The sequence below is a fragment of the Labrus bergylta genome, chromosome 5, assembly GCF_963930695.1.
Source record: "Labrus bergylta chromosome 5, fLabBer1.1, whole genome shotgun sequence".
Classification (NCBI taxonomy): Eukaryota; Metazoa; Chordata; class Actinopteri; order Labriformes; family Labridae; genus Labrus; species Labrus bergylta.
Window position 1 is genome coordinate 19,926,678 of NC_089199.1, and position 27,587 is coordinate 19,954,264.

At 40.8% G+C, this 27,587-nt stretch overlaps 1 protein-coding gene across 3 annotated transcripts; it reads left to right on the forward strand.

The window, feature by feature from the left end:
- ece1 (endothelin converting enzyme 1) lies at positions 1-27,234 on the forward strand. Of its 3 annotated transcripts, none has more exons than XM_065955092.1 (18): positions 1-153; positions 8,737-8,823; positions 11,387-11,525; positions 13,613-13,825; positions 14,956-15,080; positions 15,188-15,334; positions 15,652-15,717; positions 16,070-16,258; positions 17,033-17,175; positions 17,437-17,551; positions 21,726-22,034; positions 22,208-22,285; positions 22,405-22,508; positions 23,996-24,106; positions 24,478-24,545; positions 24,698-24,888; positions 25,449-25,544; positions 26,197-27,234. In XM_065955092.1, the coding sequence occupies exons 2-18, from the start codon at positions 8,737-8,739 to the stop codon at positions 26,371-26,373; spliced, it is 2,358 nt and encodes a 785-aa protein (XP_065811164.1). In that variant the 5' UTR covers positions 1-153; the 3' UTR covers positions 26,374-27,234. The 3 variants fall into 3 exon arrangements, with proteins under 3 accessions (XP_065811164.1, XP_065811163.1, XP_020499071.1); XM_020643415.3 differs by lacking the exon at positions 1-153 and having other exon boundaries at positions 8,173-8,823; positions 21,726-21,836; positions 21,936-22,034; XM_065955091.1 differs by lacking the exon at positions 1-153 and having other exon boundaries at positions 8,168-8,823.
- Positions 27,235-27,587: the final 353 nt, after the last annotated feature.

Consider the following 27,587-nt stretch of genomic DNA (forward strand, 5'->3'; position numbering starts at 1 on the left):
TTGGCGGTGAGCGTTTCAGAGCGACGTGAACTATCTTGACAGTGACTCCCTCTTTGGTCGTCTCAAGCTGAGGGCTCACTCGCTGTCCCCGGTCACAGAGCACACCAGAGTCACGGGCAGAGGCGCTGAGGCGGTGGACCATCTGACAACACGGTAAGAGAGCTTTACACTTGTACCCAGATATAGGCTACTTTTGATTATAAAAAAAACAACGCGTTAATGGGTTAACAAAGTTTTTTTTAAAAGGAATGACACAACAGCACACGTGTTTATTCCACTCCACACGAGTTGATTGTGTCAGGCGTGTGCGTGGTTGTTGACATGAAACTTTCTGTTTTCCTCAGCAAATTCATGTTTTTTATTTTATGTTTCTGACATAACTTCAGGGTAAGTTAGCTGCGACTTTGCCTGGAGCTCATTGAGTCAGTGACCTTACCCGAACTGCTAAGTGTTTAAATCCAATATGAGAATTGACATAATATGTTGTAATATAGAATTAAAATAATATTTCAAAACTGCGGTAGAGTTCAACAGTGCAATACATGAGCTTATTGGGACTCCTTTTCAGCCTCACTCCTGCTTACTTTTTTTTTTTTTTTTTTTTTTTTTTTTTTACATCTAAGTTTCACAATCTGTTTCCTGTGGTACAGCTAGATACTGTGACACCAGTGAGGTTTCCTCATCTGAGCGTCATTTGTACTTTTCGGTGAGTCAAGTGAAGTTCCAGTTATTTGTATCACAATTTAAATTGCAACCAAAACCCACATTGTAGCCCAAATGACTATGTTCAGCCACAGTATAGCTGCATGTTTGTTTTGCTTTATTTAATGTTAGCAAAGGTGTAACATTTAGGTGCTTTTAACTGTCTAAATGTTAAGTTGGGTTGATTGATCATGAGGACTCCAAGGGGGTGATTGTAGGTAACAACATGGAAGAGGACATCAATTATAGATGATCAACATTTCAGCAAAGACCTAAAAACCAACTCAGAATACCAACTGCAGAGGTGACATTTAACCCAGTGTTGTTTGTTTTTATGAAGTTTGCTCTTTCATGCTTTCTCCACCCGAAACCCAAATTAAGAGGGGCAAAGAAGACGATGGTAGCAAGCATGCATACTTACAGTAAATAAAGTAGCAGCTTTCAGGTAATCAAACTGAGATTTGGGTGTATTAAAGCCGCTTTTTTTGCAACAAAAAAAAAATATTGATTGCATCGACTTTATAATTCATCTGGGCATGACCCATGAAGTCTCTGTTATTCACAGGGAGACATGTTGTGTCTTCTTTCTCTGCGTCATTTCTTTTTTCCTTTACTGGCTCGGCTTTATTATGTCTCATAAAGCTGTTAAACTGCTAAAAACTCTTGTGCTACAAATTCAAACCAATAACTACGTCGAGGGATTTTATTATTCTACTTGCTTCAGTGAACTTTTCACTCCACTAAACACTCACGCTGATGCCCCTGTGATTGATTGCTTTAATAATGTTACATGACTGTGTGTGACGGTGTGTGTGTGTGTGTGTGTGTGTGTGTGTGTGTTGTGTTTTCGGAGCTTTGTTTACTCAGCAGTTATTCATTACCTAGGTGTGATGGTGGGTGTGCTGCAGGGCACCATAACAACAGCAGGAACAGGTAATCTCCTGTTATCTGTGGCTGAAAATCTCACTGTAAACAAGCTTCCATTTAATCCCGACCATATGATGAAAAAGTCAAACTGAGAGCTTTCCAATAACTTTAGAATGACATTATAGTCCCATAATCAGCTGTACTTTTGAACTACATCATCACATTCAAAGCCCTTTCATTGAAACACACAGATGGGCTCGCTTTACTGATCTGTGCATGCAAACTGTTGCTGATGGAACTTAAAAAAAACGTTGGCTGCATTAAGGAGATGAAGTGCATGACGGTGGTGACACAGGACCCTTCTGGTTGATATTCGATCCTTGCACATACATCACAGTACCTGAAACGTGCACAGCACAGATGACCTGGAGTCCGCTGGCAACCAGGAATCTGAAGAATTTCAGAGCTGCAGCCTGCAGCCCTGCACATGCAGACTAAAAATAAACCAAAAGTGTTACGATTCTGGCTCTCAGCTTAGTTTAACAATCCCGCTCCGGAGCAAGGGAAAGCCGATTGCCTGGGAAAGTAGTTTTTTTTTTTCTCTCTCTCTCTCTCTCTCTCTCTCTCTCTCTGTCTCTCTCTCTCTCTTCTTTATCAGGGTGTTTTCGCCAAAGGAAATGTCTCTGTGCTGTGAAAAGAAAGACATTTCCAGGGCTGTCCTTACTGACAGGACTTGGAGCCTGAGACGACTCTGTCTTATCTGAGGCCTTCAGGCAAGAAACACAGGAGGGACTGAATGTGGAAGTATAAAGTGGAGGAGCAGAAGCGGCTTACTGTTTGATTTATGAATGTCCACTTTTTAAGTCATCGTCCTAATTTGTTTGTTTGTTCATTTGAGGACATACAGCCACGTCCATACACACAAGAGCACATACTGTACATAACTGGGGGGCCGGGACCTCGCATACAGTTTATAGCTGCAGCAGTGTACGTGCTCACCGCAAAGCCCCAGTGCACAATAACCCGCCTGTTCAGAAACAGAAGAAATGTCACTGTAACATTACTCATTCCAGTACGAAGCCCTGAACTGTTACACACACTGTTACTGGTAAGGGACAGAGCTGTTTCAATACTTCAAATGTGCAGCAGTTTTTTTTTTTTTGGGGGGGGCCAGGACACTCTTGAGAAAGAGAGTTTAAACCTCAACAAGTGTCTGACTGTTTCAGGTTCATCAGAGGTTCAAAACTGGTTGTGTCTGGTTGTTTTGTCGGGACAGTGGGCTGCCTGAGGGGAGGAGTTTCATCAGTTTGTGTCCTGGGCGTGAGGGCTCTGCACTCTGCAGTGATGTTACCTGCACGTTTCCTGACCCTGGACTGGTTCATCCGTCCACTCATCCATCCTATTTGGAGGGCAGGTTGGGACAGGACAGACTGGATAATGTCGTAAGAGCAAAACAAGCAAAAGAGTAATGGCTTTCATCATTTAGGCCACAGGCTCTGACACCATTTGGTTAACTCATTTGCAAATAAAGATTGTACTATGACTTGAAGTTGAAGGTGAAGAGAAACAGTGCTTGTTTCCCTGAGGTTTAAAAAAACCAGATTCTATAACAGCTGCCGTGTGCGTATCCTTCAGGTGAGATGTTGTTCAGTCAAAAGAAACTGTTTGTACTTGCTAAATCTTGCTGTAATTATAAGTGTGGTCATGTTTTGAATCTGCAGTTGTGGCATTCCCTGAATGTTTTACCAACCTCATTTTGTGATTCAAATGGCTTTAAAGAGGAAGTTCAGATCTGGTGTAGATGTTGTTGTTCTCTGTGGGTTGACGTAATGTGACAGAGATGTGAAAAGCGTGTTTTCTTTACAAACCGTGAAGCAGAAATGAGATTTCATCAGAAACATGACGGCTATCACGCAGCAGTAGTTCCTCTTCCACAGGCGTGGATTGTCACTTAGATTGTTTTTGTTGTGTAGTCTTTAATTACTGGTCGTCTGTGGTCTGAAACCACTTCTAGACCTCGCATCTCACTGGGTTAACATGGTGGTTTAGTGAGCCGCCTTCCCTCAGATGCAGATTGTGTTTACTGCCAGCCTACGTCAAACACCCCTATAAATCACCTGTGCCTTACTTCCTTCCATTTATGCCCGTCATCCCCATTCCGCTGCACAAGTCCTCGGCTTCTCTTTTGTCTCCTGTTCTCACATTTTGTCCTCGGGAGCTAAATTGTCAAACACCAGTCGCGTCTGAACCGACGCAGCACCCAATGCCCAAACACAAACATGCTCCATTTATTCTTGGAGGAATCCCGCCCCCCCCCCCCCCCCCCCCCCCCGCGCTACAAATAATCGTCTGGTTTGCAGGATCAGTGACGAATTACTGACGCATGTTTGTGGTTTTACAGCCTCACTCGAGGGCCGTGGCCTCGCGTCGGTTTCCAGGAACCGTGGGATTCTGACCCCCTCACGCTGTCCACTTTGCCTTGGAAAGACATCTTCATGTCACTCTGGGACACGACGGGAAATTAGCTGTTAAGTGTCCAGAGCTGACCTTGACCACCTACTATTCTTATGCATCACTTTGTATTTGCAAATGGCTCCCAATGGCCACTTATGGCGTGACTTTGAGAAATGAAGTGCATCAACAGGAAGTCCTGTGTAGGTTAAAGATTTTGCAGATGGTATTCCAACACACCCTGAGATCAGCAGAAATGCATGCTGGTGATTTTTATCCGTAGTTCTGTGTTCCTTGATGAGGCGATTAGGAAACAGGGGCAGAAATGATGACACATTGGATTGGGATGATACTTGATACGGATGATATTAGTCACCAAATATTGTTAACAGGAAAGGCAAGGCAGAGTTTTTTTTTTTGTCATTTCAGCAGGGATTCAGCTCAGTGGGGGTCAATCTGTGAGGGAACCACATCTGCACAGACGCACACACATGCCAGGAAACAGTTCAAAAACAGTACATGTGTGCCGAGGAATGTACGAGTGTGACAGCAACACAGCCTGTGTCAGAGCGGACCGAATGTGTTGCTCTGAACTGTGATCCAAAGCAGACCACACACTTTATTCAAGGGACTTCTTTGGACAGCGTTTTTTTTTTTTTTTAGTAGTTTGCTTTTGCTGTATATGCCACATGCAGACCAAAAATAACTTTTATAAGGTGTTTTGGCCAAGTTATGAGAATGAACTTGTTTGTCTCTTCAGATAGGGTTCTGTGAAATCAGTTTCATTTTTATCCACATTCTCTTCAATTTTTTCCCCCAATCAAGTGTTTTCTGCTTAAATTCACTAAATCGGCCAATATTATCGGGCGAGCCGATTAATCGGTCAGGCTCTAATTGAAAGACGGATTTACAAAAGTCTTTATCTTCTTATAGCCGTTGAATGGTGGAAAATGTTCACTTTTTTGGCCAGTGAAGCATAAGCTCGATATGAGATATTACAGGCCAGGTTTACACTTTGTTGTGCTTTACAAGGCGTAAATAACAGAGTGGAGTCATCCTGGCAATAAAGAGATTGAGATATTGGACGTTTTCTTTATACAGTTACACATTACTTCTAAAGTACATTTGTATTTGAATTGAACAGGATGAGGATTTGGTGGGTAAAGATTTAGTTTTGAGTATTTATGAATCTTGTTAAATGGAGAAGTTGTAATCCTTTCATAACATGTAGGTTTGATATTGACTTGTGTGTGTGTGTGTGTGTGTGTGTGTGTGTGTGTGTGTGTGTGTGTGTGTGTGTGTGTGTGTGTGTGTGTGTGTGTGTGTGTGTGTGTGTGTGTGTGTGTGTGTGTGTGTGTGTGTGTGTGTGTGTGTGTGTGTGTGTGTGTGTGTGTGTGTGTGTGTGTGTGTGTGTGTGTGTGTGTGTGTGTGGTGGAAAAAGTCACACATCAATATCCCTATCAAGCCATTTTCGCCTTTGGCTAAAGGTCATCTGATGCAATTTATGTAATTGAAAGTGCCCTAAAAACCGTCTGTGGCCTCGTACTTTCTCCCCCCTCCTCTCTTCCTGTGTGTGCTTTTTGAATTGTTCATCACTTTTCATCAACTCAATCTTTAATCCCGATGGCCCTTTTTATACGCTGATAATGTCTGTGTGCTGCTAGAATTTAAAATACATCAGCACAGCGAGGCTAGTTGTATGATTCTGGTTTGTGTTTTGGTTGTTGAAGGTGACAGCAGTTCCCTCCTCCTGGTGTTACTGGAGTTGATTTCCACATCTCGCCTCTTAGAAAACAAGATTTAACAGGAATCCGTGCTCCTGGTTTGCCTAGAATTCCCTGGAATGCTTGTGGTGGGAACATGTTTGTTTCTTTCCCCCTCAGTGGCATGTTGACGTGAAACATGTGGAAACTGAAATCAAACCAGGGTCTGCGGCTGGATTGCTTCCCAGTCGAGTTCCCAATAAAATCTAATCTGTCTTGGTCAAGTAAACATTTATGTTGAGTGTCTGGTTTGTCTTGTGCTCGGTGGATGTTTACATGACGAGATGCATGCCAGAGCATGAAGGAGAGACACTGAGATTGAACTGATACAACAACAGAGGCATGGGTTGGCTGCTCGGCTACACATCTGACATTTTGATCATATTTCTGTTGTGCAAAAAATAGTAAGGAATGGATTCTTTCTTTTACACATGCAGTGAATTGATTTGTATTCCTCTCAGGCTGACAGACTGCTGAGGTGATTCAGTGTATTCTTTGCACAGGGCTTAAAGAAAGGAATGATCAAATACAGGATCAGAGTGGATTTATATCAAGAAACTTCACAGACATGTTTTGGGGACCTTTTCCACTAATTTAAACTTTTTGAAAGGGAGGGTAATATGTGACCTTTAAAAAAAAAACACCAATTATTATTTTGCAATCTGGCTCTCCAACTCTGTCTTTAGATTAGATGAGATCATCTTTGTGGTCTATCCCAACAGTTACAGAAATACTCCTTTTGACAAGGCTCAAATGATAAACACAACATCCATTAAAAACACATTTAAAGCTCGTGTTATACAAACTAGATTGAAAATGTTAAATATTTATTTTTTTAGAGTACTTAAGACAGCAGCCTACTTAATGCATTTGCAAAGTTCAGTTAACAACAAACCATATGAATTGGTCTATTTTCAATATCATTCAGTAAATGCATCTTTGCTGCCACATCAGTAATCTGGCAATTTTTGGGGTGTCTGTATCTGTCTCACAAATCCTACTGTTAGGCTCTCTAGTTATTTTCAGCAGCGGCCGTTTGCCCAGAAGTTTTAAAATCATCTGACAAACAGATTGAAGACAACAAGAAGCCATAAAGTCAACAATGGTAGGCATTCGAGCAGCCAGTGCACAACACAAGAGCAACAGGAAGCGAAACAAAGAAAATATTTGATGATGACTGCGTAGTTACAGTATTTGTTGAATTAAGGTTGGCATTGGAAAGTTATTCGATTAGCGGTATGGATGATGGATGGATGGATTGTAAGACGGTGGCACAACTATTCATTAGAACTGTCAAAGAGACAAACTTTGGACCTACAACACCTCCATAACTAACACATGATAATATGAAGAAGAACTCACAATAATCCTACATTCTTAATCACATCAGTTACGTCTACTCTGTAATTAATACAGAGCTAATCTAAAACAAGGAGCATAAGTGAATTAAAAAAAAAAGGCGCAAACCAAAACATGATGTAGAACACAGGGCGACTGAAACAGACACAACCCCATAACCCCGCCTCTCGCCCAATAACAGCTGAGATCAGCGCCAGCTCCTGCGACCCCAAACAGGATGAGCAGTATAGATAATGGATGTATGGATTGTTTATAAAACAGGAGAACATGGCAGCAACATGTTTTTAAAGGATCAACCTACAAGAGGTGACTTCATATCAAGTTATCAAGCTCCAAGATGGGCATATTTTAATATTTAAAATTACTTAAAATTCTACTTCTACACTAGTTGGGACAAAGATTCTTCTTCAGTATTTTTGAAAGAAGGACTTTTGAACAAAATCAGGAATGTGTGCACGGTCAGCCACACATGTGTCTGAATGTTCCATCAGAAATGAATGAGGTCATGGGACCTGTGTGAATATGATCTGAAGCAGAGTTAGCTTATATATTGCACAGACTGTTAGCAGTGTGGAGATGACACGCATGCTTTTTGCTTTCTCTATCTCTACTTCTTTCTATGACTTAAGTTTGGCACACCTTCCAATGATGAGCCATTTTAAAATGCAGTGTTTATGCCACTTGTAAGTGCTCGTGTAGGTGAGACGAACTGACTATCAGGTAAAGGTAACACGGGGCAGCAACTACAAACATGTAGTGAGAGGAGGAGGAGGAGGAGGAGGAGGAGGAGGAGGAGGGGGGAGGGGGGAGGATATATTGTGTGTGCCCCTCCCCCCCGAGAGCCTCATATCCTATTAGAAAAAGACACTGGGTGTGAACTACAACGGTGAGGTTCCCTCCCCAAATCTAAGTGGTAACACATGCACAGGGGGAATGCACACACACACACACACACACACACACACACACACACACACACACACACACACACACACACACACACACACACACACACACACACACACACAGAAACACGCACACAATCAGTTCCACACACCCAGTCTCACTCGTGTATGTCAAGTCAGGGCTTCTTCCTGTTTTTCAGTAGTTCTCGTGCCTTGTTTTGCATACCTCCTGAGGAGGAAGTCCGGGAAAAAAAAAGAGTCTGCCCAGGAAGAGCGAGAAAACTGTGAGAGGACCAACGAGGAGATCTTGCATGGACTTTGCTGGACGAGGTTTCGGCTGCTGTTGTTGAGACATTTGCCCCCAGGGTTATCAGCAAGACATTATGGGGGCTGTTAGAAGTGTCCTCGGGGTTGTAGGGAGCACACAAGTGACTGTGAAAGGAGAGGACTGACACACTCTCTGAGTGAGTCAACTCGGTTCACCAAACCAGACAAACCAGATACCTGCTGATGGATTTTAGAGGGAAACCCTACCCTGAAGCCGCACAGACTGCTGACGAGTAGACGTCACTCATTCACTCACTCACTCACTCAGTGAAAAAAAAAAAACTCTCTCACACACATGAGTGGGAGAGGGGAGAAGGAACATGGAAGCACTGAGAGAGTCTTTTCTGCATTTAACTTTTCAGATGTCATCGTATAAGAGAGCCACGCTGGACGAGGAGGACCTGATCGACTCCACCGGGGACGACGTCTACCCTTCATCACCTATGCAGGTAAACATGCAAACACCCTGCACTAAAAATAAACAGAGCCTGTCAGCAAGCTATTATTACACAGGAAAAATGCAAAGGTCTTATAGGGTAGAGAGGGAGTCTTTTCAGGCACGTGTTATCTTAGAAACAAGGCTATGATTGCAGATTAACGTCTGCTAATTTAGTGTTGACTTTGACTTTGTAATGTGTTGAGCTGACCTCGTAAACAATCAGTAGAGATGAAATAACAAAACAACATTTTAACACCAAATCTAATCAAGGTGTCTTTTGAAACATTGTGTGTCAAACTCAGTCCATGCCGAGCAAATCCAGGGATGTGTTTCTGTTGGTTATGATTCAAAGTAAAATCCTGTTCTTATTTAAACACAACGTGTTTTCTTTGGAGGCCCTGATTTAAAATAAGGCTCCATATTTCATAACTATCTTAAATCCGTATAATTCACCGGGATTATGCTTGTTTTTTTTGCCATCTCATGCCTCAGTGTAGAGCGGTTGTTGTAAAGTTAATGTGCCATAAAATAAGCCTCATGCTGACTCAGTTTTGGCAGAACCAGAGCAACAGTAAGTCTAACTTTTATTTAAGCTAATCTGTGTGTAATTAGTGATGCAAAATACACTTTTTTTGTTGTGCTTCTTTTGCGTTTTATTGTAGAGATAGGAAAGTGGCTAAATTTGGAAACGCGAGAAAAGGAGCCGCAGGTCGGATTTGAACCTGGGCTGCCCACTTGGAGGGCTTTAGCCTCTGTACAGAGGGCAAGCGTACTAACCACTACCCCACCGACGCCTCCAAAATTCACCATATTAAATCTATTAACTTGAGCTAATTGGCCAAACTAACACTAACAAAGGTGAGGTTATTAAGCTTTATTTATTCATATTATTTAAAAATCCCATTAAGATCAAGATCACTTATACAAGATGAGACCTGAGCAAAACACATGCAGGCTACAAAACAGACAGTCAGAAAGCTGTCCTCACACACAGACAGACAGACAGACAGACAGACTGAGTCACTCCTCTGTGCATGGGAGACATAATGTGAATCATTGGTGATCAACCTGAGATTGCTGGATTTTCAAGAGAGAGTCTTTCAGCAAACTGCTCATTTCTTAATCAAACACTTACACGTTAGAGTGTAGTTCATATAGAGAAGGTTTTATTTTCAAAATACAGATATGCATTGATTTTTTTTGTTGTGGTTTCAAGTATGAGGTAGAAGTTCCTGTGTATGCTGTGGTCAAGTCGCATGTTGAAAGTAACTCTAAACTTTCCTATTGCCTTTTGCCGCTAACATGTTATGAAAAAAGATGTCCTCTTGTTGTTTTTAAAGTCTTTGTGATTAGTTTGAGCGCTCTTTTGTAGACATTTGGATCCCTTTCCTCTTACTAGTGCTGGTCCAAACAAAGGAGCTGAGATCCTGTAGTGCAGCCATTCCTATTCATTCCTCAGAAATCAACCAAAAGGAATTCAAGATTAGACAAATCTCTGCATTCATTATTGTGTTGTGTTTCTCAGGATAATAAAAGGCTGTTGTGAGAGACTGCACATGCTTGGCAGTGTGATTTTTTTTTTTTTTTTTTTTTTTTTTTACCACTCAGAAACACAGCTCAGGTCCAAAGCGAGGCGACACGCTGAGCTCCCGGGATTAAGGAGCCACTGTGGCTTTGGCATCAGATTTGATCACATTAACTCTGACTGTTAAACTCTCGTCTGAGCTAATAGAAGTTAATCGGGTCTTTATTTATATACACTTCAGAGGTAATTGACTTCCACAGGATATGTGTGAGGTCCAAAGACCTGCCTTTCATTTACAGCCGGGGATTCTCAAACGACCTGAGCGGAGTGCTGAACGTGACCCTGTGAGAGATTTGTGACTGGTCTTTTGGATTCATTCCTGTAGGAAATAAATTCCCCTGGCAGCCTTTACTAAAGAAACATGCAGCCGAAGAAAGAACAGGGGAAGGGTGTGCTTGTTAAAGATCTACTTCTTTAATCATTGATTTTCAGAAAGTGTTGAATCCCCGACAACAAAATACAGACTTTCCTCCAGCTTTTAAACTCCATTGAGCATTTTCAGACTCTTTAATATCCCGTTTCTTGTCCTTGTTTGACTCTTTTTTTTTTTATTTCCTCGTCATATTCAGGTGAACCACAAAAGCCCTCAGATATGGTTCTACAGGATTCTTATATCTTTTCCCTTAATCTGGGCCAAAAGGAAAAATGTTCTTTATGAGGGCATGTTAAACTAGAGGCGAGGGAACAATAGAAGAATGAGTAACCTTTTCAGTGTAAGAGGGTGAAAGGCACCATAATAGAGAAGCCATTGTGCCTCGAAAACCAAGCCTGTCATCAAATATCTGAGAAGCTGCTTGACTATAGACAACATTTTCCACAATGTAATAGTTATATAAAGTCTCATTATAAAGGGGGTGTGTTGAAAGAAGAGGTTTCTTTGTCTTCATATCATACCCTAACCTCTAAAAAAAGAACGATCAAACAGCTTTACAAGAGGAACTGAAATAGCCTACTTCTAAGGTTTAATGGCGTGTCTATGTGTTCACAGGTGAATCTCCTGCACGGCCGCGGCCCCACATGTTGGCCCCACAGGACGCAGAATGATAGCAGGCTGCTGTTTCTACTCTGTGTCGTGTCCACAGGCTTGTTTGTATCTCTCATCACCACAGGGGTCTTCTACAAACAGGGTGAGTTCTTTTTTCCAAGTCTTATTTGAACTCAGCATTTTGACAAGCTCAGAAAAGAAACACCTGCCGTCTCTTAGTGAAGCTCGGGAGACTTTGGAGGGGGCTGGCCTTCTTTTTTCTTTTCTTTTTTTTTACCAAACCAGACATCTACATACCTGCAGAAGGATTTTTAGAGAGAACCCATATTCTTACTTTTAGGGTTACTGTAACCTTCTGCTGCCTGGCTAACATCCCATCCTTACAGCAGGTCTCAACGAGTGTTACATAGGGAGTCAGGAGTAACAGGGAGTCAAAGTGTAAGCTACTTTTGTGTGCGCTGTGTTTTTTATGCCTCCCTGGAGTCGCATCCATTATTTACCATCTACCCGCTTTCCCTTTTCTGCTCCCTTTTTGTTGCTGGGATGAGGACACATATTGGTTCACTATCTGCATGAACCAAGAATAAACTGATAACATTAAAAAGGCAGAATATCAAGATGAGAAATAGATTGACTTATTACAGCTCTGACTCAGTTTTATCCATTTGACATAAAAAATGATGATGATCACAGAACACCTCGGTTCTAGAAAGTTTTGCATGATTTCAATTTGTTTGCAATTGGAATATCGCTGGAAAAAACTACATTTAATGTTCTCTAAAAATCATGCCCTATACCGTCTATAATCTAAAAAGACTACGTTGTGTTTATTAAGCTACTGGGCTTGGAAATCGGGTATGAACAACATGTAATTCAAACATTGCAGAGGAGATACCCTGGACTTTCTTCATGTTAAAGCTGATGATTTAAAGTTATTAAAACATTTAAATAAAAAATTAAATTGAATGACTGTAATCAATTCATGGGTAAAAGTTGTTTTCCAGTCTTTGTGATCTGTTTTCTGGCTAGCACTGGTCCCATTATCAAGGCTGTTTGTGTATGACAGAGAAAGTAATGAACTTTCCAGGTTGCAGAAAGATCCCATACACATCCTGAGGCTGTTACCTTTGAAAGTACACGTATCTTCTTTATTTATGTATCCAAATGAAAACTGCAGGGCTGTGCTATTTAACGCAGCAAGTGCAGTTTATTTTCTTTTCAAACAAAAGCCCCACCTTCAGCTAAGCCATCTAAAAACAAACTTTAAATCTCTCCCCTGAGCTTATTCATTATGGAAAAGAGGGCTTGTGGATTTAGCATCACATCCAGGCGGTGTCTCATCTGTGCCGGCTTCCTCAAAATTTACCCTGGGAAACTTAATGCCACTTCCTGCCATTCAGCAACGCATGTCAGATCACACTATGAAATAATAAAAGGAACAACGATGAATTCTCAAGAGGCTTCTAACCTCATCACTGCTCGTAACTTTGGCTCCGTCTCTGTTTCTTACCTTATAAGGGCGGATGGTTAAAGTCTTGCCTGTAAGTCAGGTTGAGTCCCCTGGAACTGGACTCCATTTCCTCATAATGACTTTCACTTAAACTTCTCGAAACACTTTCTTTGGTTTTCAAGAGCTCTTCCTGTGAAACAGTTTTTGTGTTTAGACTTAATAAAGCAGCACATGGCAGCCAAAAGTCTCTTGGCTGGCCCTCCGACAAGCTTCCACTTACACAGAAAATCCTCCAACAGCACAAGCATGGAAGCAATGTTGTTTATCTGTTGGCCTCTTTTTTGAAATCCTCTTTTAAAAGGGAGAAGTATGACTTGAATTAACTGATGAGGTAATCCAGGATTCTGTCTCTTCATCATATGGTCTTCTAATTAATCAGAAAATTACACAATAAGATTTCCAAAGTTGAATATTTGACATTACCTCCAAAATTAAAAGACAAAATAATCAACGTTCAGCTTTCAGATAAGTATTTCCAAAGGATTTTTACAAGTAGAAACTTCCCCTCAGGTTGTGTGTCTTGGCTGTTGCCTCCGATGAACTAACATTTTCCAGATGGTCTGAACACTCACATGCATATTTGGATGTCCGAACATGAAATACTTTGGGATTATCCTCAAACATTCTTTCTGCTAAGTGTTTCCTACATGCGAGGCCGTATAAAGTGGAGGGGGAAAAGGTGAACTCGCTCTTATTTTTGTAAAATCTCTGTCCCGCAGCTCACCCGGGCCTGTGCCTCACAGAGCCGTGCGTCACTGTGGCCAGTGTGGTAATGGGAGCTCTGGACCGGTCAGTGGACCCCTGCCACGACTTCTACAACTTTGCCTGCGGGGGTTGGGTGAAGAAGAACCCCCTTCCTGAGGGCAAATCCCGCTGGGGACCTTTCAGCAACCTCTGGGAGCACAACATGAATGTGATGAAGCATTTATTAGGTGAGCAGCCTTGATTGAGGGCAGCTTTAGTGCTCTAAGCAAAAGGTTTGGTGTCCCTTTTCTTCTTCAGCTGGCTGGACTTTGTTTGTTTTTCATTCACAAATCATTTTCATTTTTCAAACTCATCATTATTGTATTTGTTGTTCCTACCAGGAAGTCTGCCTTTCCAAACTAACACAAAAAAAACTTTGCACAAAGCCAATCCTCCTGGACTGGCTTTGTGTGCCAGTAGTCCTGATGGTGGCCTTACAGCGACCGTCTGAAGTTTCAAACTTCAAAATATCATATAAAGTGACAGTCAGTCATTCAAGCTATGATCTTACTGCTTAACGTTTAGCAGAAATGTTCACATGCTTTGAGTTTGCGTACATTATACAGGTAATTTCTACACATAAAAAAACAGACAAATTCAAACTCTGCTCCCACTTTTTTTTCTTGACTGACCAAACACCTGCTCCACATCATCACACTTTCTTTTACAAGTGATGCAGATGGATTTTTGTATTAATAGATAACAAAGTGCAGGGTGCATCAACATGGTTTACTATAGAATATCCTGCAAAATAATTCCCTATCTGTTTGAGAAAAGGAAAAATATAAGATGTTGTGCTGCACGTTGAGAGGGACATTTTAAGAATTTGATCCGAAAACCTTTTACAGATGTTTTACATAACATAAGAATGAGTTCTCATGTTTTTGCAATTAATATAAAAAGGACATTTGTACATATTTGATTCACTTATGGAGCACTCAGTTCTTGTAAACATGACCGACAACTTTTTGCTTTTAGATAAAAAGTAAACAAAAAAGTACAACAAAAAATGTTGTATAATTTTTAAAAATCTGCCTTCTTGTGTACAGTGCTGCAATCACAACTCTGATGATTATCTCACTGCACAGCAGAACCTAAAAAATCATGTTAGCAGTATTTGATCATGATTTGCTGTTTGTGTCACATTCTGGGTTCAGGTCTTGTGTAATATGAAGCATCTTATAGCTACTCATTGATTGTGTTCACTAAATCAAAGACGCATGGCTTGCAGGTTTCTTAAGATGATTTGGTGAAATGTCAAAGCTCAGTTTCACTTCTACACAGCTGCTGTAAACTGTTCTATTTCTTGATTGGACAGAAAACACAACGATGAAAGATCTGAGTAAGGCTGAGGAGAAGGCCCAGCGATACTATCAGGCATGCATGAACGAAGCCAAAATCGAGGATTTAGGAGCTAAACCACTACAGGAACTCATCAGCCAGGTATTTCCTGCAGACGTCAAACATCCAACAAACCCATCACTATTTTATTCCTGTGAAACAAAACCAATTTCCCTGCAGTCTCTGAGTGTCTGAATAATCTGTCTCAGTTAGGAGGATGGGCCCTGACCGGTGCCTGGGACAAGAACAACTTCCAAGAAGTTTTGCGCAAAGTGTCCGCTAACTTTCACACTTCGCCTTTCTTCACCGTGTTTGTCAGCACCGACTCCAAAAACTCCAACAGTAACGTCATCCAGGTAAGGAGCTCGGACAAGTCCATGTGTTTTTTTTTTTTTTTAAGGTCATTCGTTTACTCAAACTGCTAATAGTCCCTCCAACACAAGCAGCTTTCACAGACTGGCCCAAGGACACAGTTTTGGATCTGTGTTGATAAAAACAGTGGTCTTGGGTTCCCACTCACACTCTGTCAGTCCTTTAAATGGTGTCATGAGAATGTAGCAAATGGTTCTGATAAGATCTTCTTCTGTGAGCTGCTGCTTTTAGGCTGCATGCTCCAAACACAGGATTGAAAACAATCTGATGTTTTTTGTTTTTTTTTTCTTCTCTACTCCAGGTCGATCAGTCCAGTCTGGGACTACCTTCCCGGGATTACTACCTCAACAAAACCGCCAATGAAAAGGTACCAACCAGCACTGCAGTTAAAGAAAAAAAAAGGACATATACAGGGTTGGAAGGTGAAATTAAAAGCTGGAGTTTTCCATAATGACATCAAAATAATTACTTGGAATCCAGTAAATGAAACAACCTAAAGCTGTTTATTTTTTTTGCAAAGAAATTCTAGAAATATTCAAAAAAAATACATTTCAGCTTCAGGGGAATACTCTGCATAGTAGCCTGTATTTGCATTGTCTAGGATTACTTTTCTAATTAAATCACACACACACACACACACACACACACACACACACACACACACACACACACACACACACACACACCCTTCCTCACTGCTGCCCCCGTTGACTCTGCAGTATCTTACTGCATACCTCCACTTCCTGACGGAGTTGGGGATTCTCCTGGGAGGCACAGAGGAGACATCTCAGGCGCTCATGGAGGAGATCGTGGACTTTGAAACCACCCTGGCTAATATCACGGTCCCCCAGGAGGAGAGGCGAGACGAGGAGCTCATCTACAACAAGATGAAGGCCAAAGACCTAAAAGTAAGGCCAGCATCGTACACTTGAACGGGGGAGGAATCTGACTTAATTCAGCATTAAAATGTGAGATTGAAAAAAAAAGAACTGATTACAGATCTTATGCTAGCTATGAGTCGCTCTCTAAAAGCAGCCCAATGCAGTTTTTTGCTGCTACATGATTATTCATGATTTATCATTCTTTGATCCCTATCAAAAAGTATTTGGTAGTATCAGTCACAATGGAGATTTGGGGTAGGACAAAATATATACTCCCCGATATAGTCGCCCTGACTCGTGCGATACATTTTTTTTTTTCATAATTGGTGCCAAATATCAATATTTTTTGATAAATAATTCCACACTATGAGCAGATTTCATTACCAATTAGACTCACCATGTCACTACTTCTCCCTTTGGCGTTTATGACATGAAAGAGGGTAACATGAGTGGAAGTGAATTATCCAAAGACAGGAAGAGAGCAGAAAGAGAAGAAGAAGAAGCAGGATGATGTCGGGACAGTAGTGAAAGGATGTTAAAGGATGAGGCGGGATAAGAGGTTAAACTGACTAAATACATCCGTCCTTCAGTTAAAAATATATTTAGTGATGTTCTTTCATGATTGTCCTGCAAAATATCGACTATCACAGAATCAAAAAACAGTGTAACCCCATACTGTATGGAATTGTAAACTTAAATCTTGTTGGTGTGGGACTGTAAAGAAGTGTTTGTGTTCATACTTTAACAACAGTCTCCTCAGTACTCTCTTCATGTGTGATTTTTATTCTGGTGTTTTTGCAGACTCTGGTTCCTGCAGTGGATTGGATGCCGTACCTCACGGATGTGTTTGCCCCTGTGCAGCTCAACGAGTCGGAGCCTGTGGTTGTTTATGCCAAAACATACCTCCAGAAAGTCTCTGACCTCATCAGTAAAACAAATAAAAGGTCAGAGTAGTCTTCATTGTTGTTTTCATTTTTTTAGTGTCAAATGCTTGTTGTAAATCGCTTTCTCCATTAACTTTGATTTATAGCGCTGCAGGCTAAATAAAACGACTACAAACGAGGAAGGAAACTATAAAAGCATTCAGACTGTGAACATTATTTATAGAAGCATGCATCCTCCTACTAAAAGGCACAATGGTTTAGCATTCAGGTGGTTGTTTTAAAAAGGGAAACTAAACAATGAATTTAATATTTCCTTTCCAGCCTCCTCAACAACTACATGATCATGAAGGTGGTGAGGAAGATGGTCTCCATTTTGGACCAAAGGTTCCAGGATGCTGAGCAGCGTTTTTTCGAGGTCATGTCCGGAACAAAGAAGGTGAGAGTTAAAGTTCAGACCGTTTACTCTGGCTGTATCGTGACTCAGAGGCAGAGGTGGGATACCAAAAGAGAAAAACAGCAGTGTTTGTATGCACGCCTACCTGCTGGCAGATTCCCCTCCAGATAAACTATTTTTACTGTCTTTGTTTGAGTAAATAGCAGAATTGTAGATGCTGTTTTGCTGTCGTTTTTGTGTGTGCATGCAAACAGTTAAATGTGTATGCATTGAGTCATAGAGGAACTATTTAAATCTTGTACATTTCTAAGTTTATGACTTTATCAGCCCCTGTATGTTTTGGCTTTAGTCCTTACCGTTACAGAAAATGTCCCAAAGCCAAACACCTCGATTTACAGAGCTTATCACTCGACCTTGTGTTCTTGTTTATTGACAGTCAGAGGAGGAGGATTAGTTTTTACCAAAAGTAGAAAAATGGAAACTGGCGCCATGAGAAAAGCATAGTATCCCCATCGTTTAATGAGACTTAACCAGAACTATTATAGACTATGTGGTAACTTTAATTTAGCCGGAAAACAAACAAAAAAACTCTCGCCCAACTGATGAGGATACATCCTGCTCTTGATTAATGTTTGCATGTGTGCATGACAAACATCCAGCACAAGTGACGGTATCATTGGATTAGAGATACGGTACATTAAAGAGACACATCACTACATGTTGCTCTATGCCGCTGTGTGCAGCTCAAACTGAACCTGTAAAAATGAAGTCTTGAATAGTTGGTTTCAATAACTAACACATTCTTTTGTAAAACTTGCACAATTGTGCCGAGTCAGTACAGTATGTAGTTGAGTCGTGCAAATGATACAACTGAGATAAAGCTCCATCTATGGGAGTTAACTGTTAAAAACTGTGAATGCTCCATCCCTTGGACAGAGTGAGCTCTCAGGTCGTGTCCGTCAATCGGGTCGTACAGTGTGAGCACTTAATTGTGACCTCTGGTCGTGGTTTCACAGTAGTAAAACGGTCTCAGACCTCAACATATTCAAATATTCATAAAGTGAGATAGATAATGTGATACAATATTCAAACAGTTCTTTAAACACAAATATGGCAGAATATAAGACCCCAGATTAAAAAAATGGAGATGGTTAAATAACCGTATGTTAACAAAGCTGATTGGATAATTGTTTGGTAATTGTTAAGTAGTGCTTGAATTCAATTCAAGTTTTTCGTTTTCACTTTTTCTCTTCCACACTTTCATCGTGATGCAGATACTTTTCTTTAGTTTGGTTAGTTTAGTTCATTTTTTGGTGCTCAAGTCATTAAAAATATTAAATATTAATATAACAATATTTAAATAATTCAACAGTGGCAAGTCTTTCTAGGAGCAGAGAAATGGTTGCTGTCGATAATCTGCAGACCTCCCTGTTGACAGTTTTTCTTTGGAACCACATAGATCCAGTGAAAACAAACCATGTCTGCAGTTTATCCAGAGTGAAAGGGACAATGTGTCCGTTCAACCACAATGCTGCTGTCGCTTTAAAAAAAAAATAAAAAAAAATAATGAAGTTGTGAGCACCACAGGCAGGATTATTTGTTTTGGGTTAGAAGCAAAAAAAATATGAGCACTTAAATAGGTTTCCTCTCAAACTGTCAAAACAGCAGCTCTGCTTCCTCCTCGGTGAGTGTCTGTGTGACCGCGAAGGCTCCTTGACCTTGAGCCTCATCTGAGACAGATCCTGTTCCCTCGGCCTTGTTTCCATCTGAGGTCAAGCTGTAATAACAAACCCACAATTTTTTGTATCTGTTCTATGTGAGGGTGCAGCAGCTACGTCTCTTTTTCCATCTGAGACTAATTTTGCACGGGGTTTTTACAACTTTACTAATAACACGCCTCACTTCCTCACTCAGTCCAGGTTTCCTCTTCCTCTTTCCTCTGCAGACACGCAGCTCTGTTTGTCCTCTTCCTTTCTTTCACTTGATTATAACTTTGTCATCCAGGTGAAACTTTCTTTTTTTAACCTCTGGTCAATACATAAGCTAGATGACTGTGAAATTTCAAAGGATCACATCTTAAATTCAAAGGAGACACAACACAGGAATGTCGATGTTGTGTGTTCATGTCAGTAAATCTTTATGAAATATAAATAATAAAACTTATTTTAAATACCACCTTTTTTAAATCCAGGTAGGAACGTGCTTTAGAACAACTGTAAGACAAAAACAACATAGGTGGATACAAATAATTAAAAGAAAAATAGGAATAGTAGTGATGATAAATATTAACAGAAAACTACACATTTCAAATATTGAAATTAAACAACATGCAATAAAACACTACGATTTTCAATCATGAGCCTTGACATTGTAGCAACAAAATGCTTATCACAAAAAGTTCACACAAAAAATGGAAATGATCAATCATGTGACAAAGCAGCTCCGTGTGTGAGCTTAGAGCAAAGGTTTGCACAACTAGAGTACATTGTTTGTGAAAGCCTGAACTTAAAACAAAAAAATTAGGAAAAAGAAAAGACACAATCACACTTGACAAATTGAAGGTTATTTTGCATCCTTATAGTGTCTCAGAAAGATTCAGCTCTAAGTGAAACTGTCCCTTAAAAAGTAGGATGCAGGTTGTTCCTCAAACCTCTACTGAAGGTGCACCTCTTCTTTATTTAATTCCTCTGTGTTGTTTTTTTTTTTACTGGCTTCATTTGTCATGTTGTTTTTTTTTTTTTTAGCTTTTTGTGTAAAAGATAAGAAAGGGTTGTGTTGCACGTCCAGAAAAACATCAGTCGGTCGTTTAGAGAGAACACTGTGTCTCTGTCAACGTGCAGAGAGATAACGGCTCAACTTTCCCTCAGAAACACTGAACTCAGAGGTCACAAGACTCTCACAGCATACACTATCATTCTCTCTCTTTATCCCAGAGGGGGGCGATTCTGGTTTACACTCTGTTATTGAGAGACATGGACTTTTGGACATGCAACAATAGAGATGTCAGAGTGGGGCTGCTACACAGGGAGCGCACCAGAGCTGTTAGGGGTTCAGTGCCTCGCACCTCGGCAGTACTCCTCAAGTGACCTGGCATCTCTCCAGCAACCAGACCGACTTCCAATACTTGGGTCTGCAAAGGGACTTGAGGTGGTGACCCTCCTGTTCCCAACCCAAGTCCCTACAGACTGAGCTACTGCCGCCCCCTCTATTAGAGCTTTAACACAGTGGAACGTTTGTGTCTCAGTGATGGACTTGATTGGATTAACAGTTTCAATTAAATCAAAAAGTGAAAAAAAAAAAAAAAAATCACCACATATGTTTCACACTAATTGTCCTCTATCCTATACATCTATATCTGACTGATTATAATAAAGATATTTTGCGAGTTTTTACAGCAAAGTCCAGTTAAAAAATGTTCATATGACTCATCCAGCGTTCACAGTATTTAATTATTTGCATTCAATCATGGGCTTTCATGCCTGGGTAGAATTCCTCTGAGAAAAATCTTGCTTTCCTTTAACTATCTGCCTTTTTCTCACCGTGTAACATTTTCTGTGGAAAATATGAACTATCTATCCACCCTCTGTAAACCGCTGTGTAAGAATCTTATGTGACTCCAGAGATAACAGGCATTTAAAAAAAAAAAAAAAGAATAACAATGTCGTCAGTCTCCCCGCGGAAGGTCATGTACGCTTGTTAGGTCATACAGAGGCTTCAGTCTGTTTCATAACCAGTTAAAAACCTCCTCCTCATTTTATTCTCACACTCATGCTCGCTGCTCAGACTCATGGGCTTAGTTCATATCTCCCAGCATGCAATGGGTGAGAAGCAGGAACAGAAAGCTTTCAAAAGGTGAAATAAAGGTCAGTCATTGGGATGATTTGTCTCACCAAGAACTCTTCTATTACCATACTTTCACTTCACTTTTATGTGTCCCTTACTTCACCCTGACTTTATTTCTTAATGTAACTGTTTCACTATCACAACACTTTCCTCCACCCGCACCTGTAGCCCCCGGCTGACTGCTACAAGTTGAGCGACTCGTGTTCTCTTTGATGTCTGAAGTGACTAATCAAAGCTGACAAAAATGTGACACATAAAAAAAACAAAAAACCTCTATGCTTTCCTCATCGTTTGATGTTATCTGACAGTGTTAGAGAACGTGAGGCTGCATTCTTCCCTCAACATGTCCTGACGTGTCGATTTGAACTTGCAGAGCTGCACTCCGCGCTGGAAGCTGTGCGTCAGCGACACAGACAGCGCCCTGGGCTTCGCTCTGGGAGCCATGTTTGTCAAAGACACCTTTGCCGAGGACAGCAAGTCCATCGTAAGGCCTTCTCCCTCACAACATCTGTTCCTGCTGTGTGCTGTGATGGAGTGCAGTCTGATTTTCTTTTTTTTTTTCTCTGTGTCTTTCTCGTCTCAGGCTGAAGACATGGTCGGAGATATAAAATCGGCGTTTGAGGACAGCATAAAGTATGTGAACTGGATGGACGCAGAGACAAAAAAAGCAGCCAAAGAAAAGGTAGAAGAAAGACGTGTTTCTCTTCCAAGAAAAGTTCTTCCTACTGCGACTTGAAAGAGACATAAACATCTGACAGGAGTTCTGTCTCGAGAGCTGAAGTTTCTTGGAAATACAGCACTGCCACCTGGTGTGAAAATGTGTCTTTTACAATTATTATTTTTTATCGGTCACAGGCAGATGCATTATACAACATGGTGGGATATCCAGAGTTTATCATGAACGCCACAAAGCTGGACAAAGTGTACAATGATGTAGGTAAAGTGGAGCTGTGTTGTAACCATCCTGCTACTTGCATTTATCACATGCCATGATTTGCCTCGACAAAAAAAAATCACTGCAATGCCATTTTTGAATCACCCCTCTTTTGCAGTTTGAGGTGGTGTCGGAGCATTACTTCCAAAACGTCATGCAGTACTACAACTTCTCAGGCAGAGTGACCGCCGACCAGCTGAGGAAAGCACCAAACAGAAACCAGTGAGTCTCTCCCTCATCCCCACAGTGTGGCTGCCAGAGAGGAGGTCAAACTCTCTGACCGGGGAAACGTTCCCATTATGCTGACTCAGCAGAATCCTGCTGCCATCCACTAATGTTCCCAGGCAACCAGCCTCTCTCCGCTGAACTGATCCTTGTCTCGAAATTAGGCTCTGAGGAGGGAAGGGGGAATAGATGAGGGTTCCCATGCCTCCCTGCTGTGGATTTCTCTATAAAGTCCCAGTAATTGTGAAAAAATAACACACATTTAGTTATAAAATATTATGATGCTGTGTTTATTCAGCTAACCTCGCAAGATGTGGTGATAGTATCGACCCCCAAAAAAATATGAAAGGATGAAAAAAAAACAATAAATTACCAACAAAATAATGGAACAAAAGTTCCTCAATAACTCAAAGTAAACACAGCCATGCGAAGCAGTTTAAACTGTTGTTACCATAGACTGTGAATTTCAATGGACGGAGCCTGAGTGACGTCACCCGTCTGTTATTGCGGGGTGTTCCAGAGGTTCATCGACAGCTGCCGCCATGCTGGAAATCCTGTCTCAACCTAACGTTCAGTCAACCTAACAACAGGCTGAGAGCTTTTTTTTTTTTTTTAAAGCAACCTGTCAGTCAGGTCAGCTACATGCCTAACTATGAATAACATGTGTCATTCATAAAATCAAACGGATGCATTATAAAAAAAAAAAATCTACCCCCAAACAGTGTGTTCCCATGAGGACAATAACTAATCAGACCTTTTTATTTTACCAGGCTGTTAACATGTTAATTTTTTTTTATGTGGTGTGTATGTAACTTTAAGGAGTCTTGGATCCAGTCTCAAGTGGAAAATTGACGTTCTGCAGGAGTTGGCACTTCTGTATTGGCCTCATTTATTTTATTTATTTACACCGGAGCTTACCGCATGGTTGTAACATTTCCTTCAACTGAACTTTTACAGCCAAAGGCTTAAAGCTTGTAGCTCCTCCCACATGATGTCATTGTATGAATATGTACAATAAACTTTATTTCCTGTTATTCTTAACCTAAACCTCTACTTAACCAAGATTACTTGCATTTTCATTAACATCTCTTCTCACCCATAAAAACTTGTTTGGGGTAAAGATTATGTTGTTCATGTGAACACTAATTCAGGAGAGTGTATTATTTTACATTTGCTAAATAAATGTCTTGTTTTTTTCCATCCAACTTGTAGACAGTAGAGGTAATATATAACTCTCCTCATGCTGGTATAACTCGTGTGAATATCTGAAAAATATAAATAAAACTCCAAAGCGTGTGTTCCACTGAAACTGAGAAAAAGAGGAGGATGATCCTGAGGTTTCTTGGATAGTTTTTGCGGCTGGAGGAGAGTAGGCAATCTCTGGCGTGTGTCTGAATATGCAAGTCTTTGTGTTGTGCCCGAGTGCGCCGCCCTGACCTTGACCTCAAGTTGTGGTTTAATGTTTCTCTTGTTGTTTTTTGAAGATGGAGCATGACACCCCCGACCGTGAACGCATACTACAACCCAACCAAGAATGAGATGGTTCTGCCCGCAGGAATCCTTCAGGCTCCGTTCTACAGCCGCTCCTGGCCAAAGTAGGTCTTCCCATCAATTTCACAAAATCATGTTCGGTTGACTTATTAAAAGAGAAAGGGGGAAAAAAAAAAGTGTGTTGTGTACGACATTGGACAACAATAATAGAAGCACCATAGAACAGAATAGAAGCATGTTATGGTACAGATTAAAAAAAAAAAAAACACAGAACTAAGAATAAAGGTAAAAGTTAAAATTGAATGCCAAAAAAATCAGGGACAGTACAAGAATTTAAAAACTTAAAGAAAAAGAAGTATAAAAGTTCATGAGTGTGAATCAAAGTTACAGTAGTACACAGAAGTTTGTGAAACATTTTGACAAGAATTGTGTGCTGTGCATAGATTTTCAAGACCTGATTTCAATGTCTTTCCAGAGCTCTAAACTACGGTGGCATTGGTGTTGTAATGGGACATGAACTGACTCACGCGTTTGATGACCAAGGTTTGTAAAAAGTTGTCAATTTTATGAAATTGAAATTTCAGATGATGACAAATACAAGCACTCTGTAAACACAAAATGCCTCGATTAAAAAAAAAAAATGCCCAGAAGCGTGCACATATTTGAGACGGTTAGTTTTACACTTTGATTCAAAGGGAGGGAATACGACAAGGATGGAAACCTGCGGCCCTGGTGGAAGAACTCGTCTGTGGAGGCATTCAAGAAGCAGACGCAGTGCATGGTGGAGCAGTACGGAAACTACAGCATCAACCAGGAGCCTCTGAACGGACGACAGACTCTGGGGGAGAACATCGCCGACAACGGAGGACTCAAGGCCGCCTACAAGGTCTGATATCACACAGGAAGCATGAGTTACTTTAGTGATTTTCTTAACCTGAAGGAAAATGGCTTTCTGCCACCGACGTAGACCATTAAACGCTTTTCCATGATCATGGAAAGTTCACACCACACTGCTGTGTTTCCAAAGGCGACACTGTCAGATTGAATGTTTACAAGGTCAGAAAACAAACGCACAGATCTGACATCAATCTCCCTGCATTAGTTTATTTGTCGAGACTCTGCTGTGGGTCACATCCATTAATCTGTATTGGAAAAAGCAGAGTTGTCTGGTTTACAGTGAAGCCTGGAAGTGCAACAGGTGGCTGTGAACGGCCTTGTCAGCCTCTGGTTACTTCTTCACATGCACACATTCTTTCCATGTAATGAAAGGTCAGGAGCTGTGAGGCGGATAAGCAAATCGTATGGGAGTAAAAGCAGTCTGCACTACCTGCTACTATGTTCACCGTCTTCTGTTCACTTCAGGTTTTTATCAATGTCCATCTTTACGTGGGCAGATGAAATCATTAAATGCATGTGTGTAACATGATCATTTGTTTTCTTTTGAAGGCTTATGCGAACTGGATCAAAAACAACGGCGAGGAGGCCACGCTGCCTGCACTAGGAATGACAAACCATCAGCTGTTTTTTGTAGGATTTGCACAGGTGTGTACCCCCCCCCCCCCTTAATCTAATACTACTGCTGTCTCTGGAAGCTTCTCTTACCAGTTTGAACACATACAGAAATGTTCTTCTTAAAGGGACATCTCTGATTTTCTCTTTCCCTCTTTAGAAAGAAACATCATAAACTGATGATGTATAAATAGTTGTGTTTGCTCCAATCTGGTCGTTATTATGATGAGAAAGTTAAGCCTTTTTTACAGAGATTCTTTCCTATTCTTCTGAGCTGTGACTAGCTCTGACACCATTTTAACTTTGTACCTTGTGTGTACTACCCCACAACAATAATATTACTTTTGCAGTGTGTGATTTTACGCTGAGTTATGGAAAACCAGAGAGGCAGGACGTGTAAACAAATAATGCAAGTTTCACACATGTCTGCCGTGCTGGCTCCGACATTTCACATTTGTTATGCTTCTGTTACTACCCTTGATGCCGGTCTCAGAGGCGGAACATTTTTTTACCCCACCATGACGCCTTTAAGACATTTCCATGGAAGCGTAACAGGCTCAGGAGACAAAACTCCATATAAAAAGGCCACACTGAGATGGCCGACGAGCAACAGAGTCTATGTACTTCAGTACGATGTCAAAATGATCTGCTCATTTTGTGTCTCTGTCCGTCCTAATTTCTGCAGGTCTGGTGCTCTGTCAGGACTCCTGAAAGCTCACACGAAGGTGTTATCACGGATCCTCACAGTCCATCAAGATTCAGAGTCATCGGCACGATTTCAAACTCCCAGGAATTCTCGAAGCACTTTGGCTGCAGCGCAGATGCTCCCATGAACCCGAAACATAAGTGCGACCTTTGGTGATGACTTGTTTGTTCGATGCTGCTCATCAACAAGAAGTGAGAAGAACCTTTAAGGAATATGGCCTGGAGGCTGACGAAGGACAGGAAGAACCACTGAACTCCTGCTGCTTTACCACTTAATGCTTACCTGGCTCCTCTCTATCAGGATAAACTGTTCCTGTTCTGCATGGAGGATCCAATCTTCAGGGCTTTTCCACAACGACTGTTTAGACGCTTTCCCCAACTTCTAAACTGTAGAAATGAAATGTGCTTTTTGAACACTGAAAACCCAACAAATTCTTACAGAAATGGGATGGGGGAGGGGAGAGGTACACTCTTAAAATGTGTTCTGCTTGGTCACATAAAGTCATGGACAGGCAAGGGGACATTTTGTTGGACTCTTTCTCAGGCTTGCATCTGCTCCAGTTTACTTTAATTGTGTTTTATTTGTGCTCACAATTTTTTATAAAATAACACAACAGGGACCTGTTACACTTTTTAACCTGACGGAAGATTTAATACTCATCTATCTGGACTATTTTAAAGCAGTAAAATCAAAACGACAGTGTCAATATTTCAGAACAGTTTTGTGAACAGTCTTAAACTGTCTTTTTTTTTTTAATACATTCTGATGTTGTCTTGTTTATGTTTTTACTTGTGTAATGAGTGTAAAGTGTAATAAGAAATGTCCTATGCAGACACGAACGACAGAAACAGAATGAAGGAATTAAGACGTCCACAGCAATATTTAAGGTTCAATTTTATTTTGTTTTTTTTAATTTGAGAACTGAGTCTTAGAGGCTAAGCTCTTGTGCCATACTTGTTTTTATGAGTAAGAGTTTGTCACAAATTATTTTGTATAGTAAAACCGATCTTAAAACATGTTTGTCTCATGTCCCAAGTGATTTCACACTCTCATCCCACCCATTATTTCAATAACAGTGATGTACCGGTGGCAATAATAATTTTGCTCCCTTGTAGGTGCGTAAACCAAGAAGAACGGTAGGTGGCGCTAATGACAAAGGACGATGCTCTGATGCTGGAGCTGGTGCAGAGTAGGTCGTGAACTATCTGTGCAAATTTGTTACTATACGATTTTAAGAATAAGATTTGCTAATAATTAAATGAAAATAGCTAAGAACAATAGTGCAACTTGATATACATACAGTAATTCAACTAACTTATTTATTTTTTAATGTGAGGCATTTCATGTTAGTTTTTATTTTTAACATTATG

Bases quoted from the DNA above. Each gene is read 5' to 3' on its own strand.
- ece1 (XM_065955091.1), top strand. From the start codon at position 8,695: ATGGAAGCACTGAGAGAGTCTTTTCTGCATTTAACTTTTCAGATGTCA. The intron at 17,552-21,725 runs GTGAGAGTTAAA...TTGAACTTGCAG, and splicing joins TCATGTCCGGAACAAAGAAG to AGCTGCACTCCGCGCTGGAA. The intron at 22,509-23,995 runs GTGAGTCTCTCC...TGTTTTTTGAAG, and splicing joins AAAGCACCAAACAGAAACCA to ATGGAGCATGACACCCCCGA.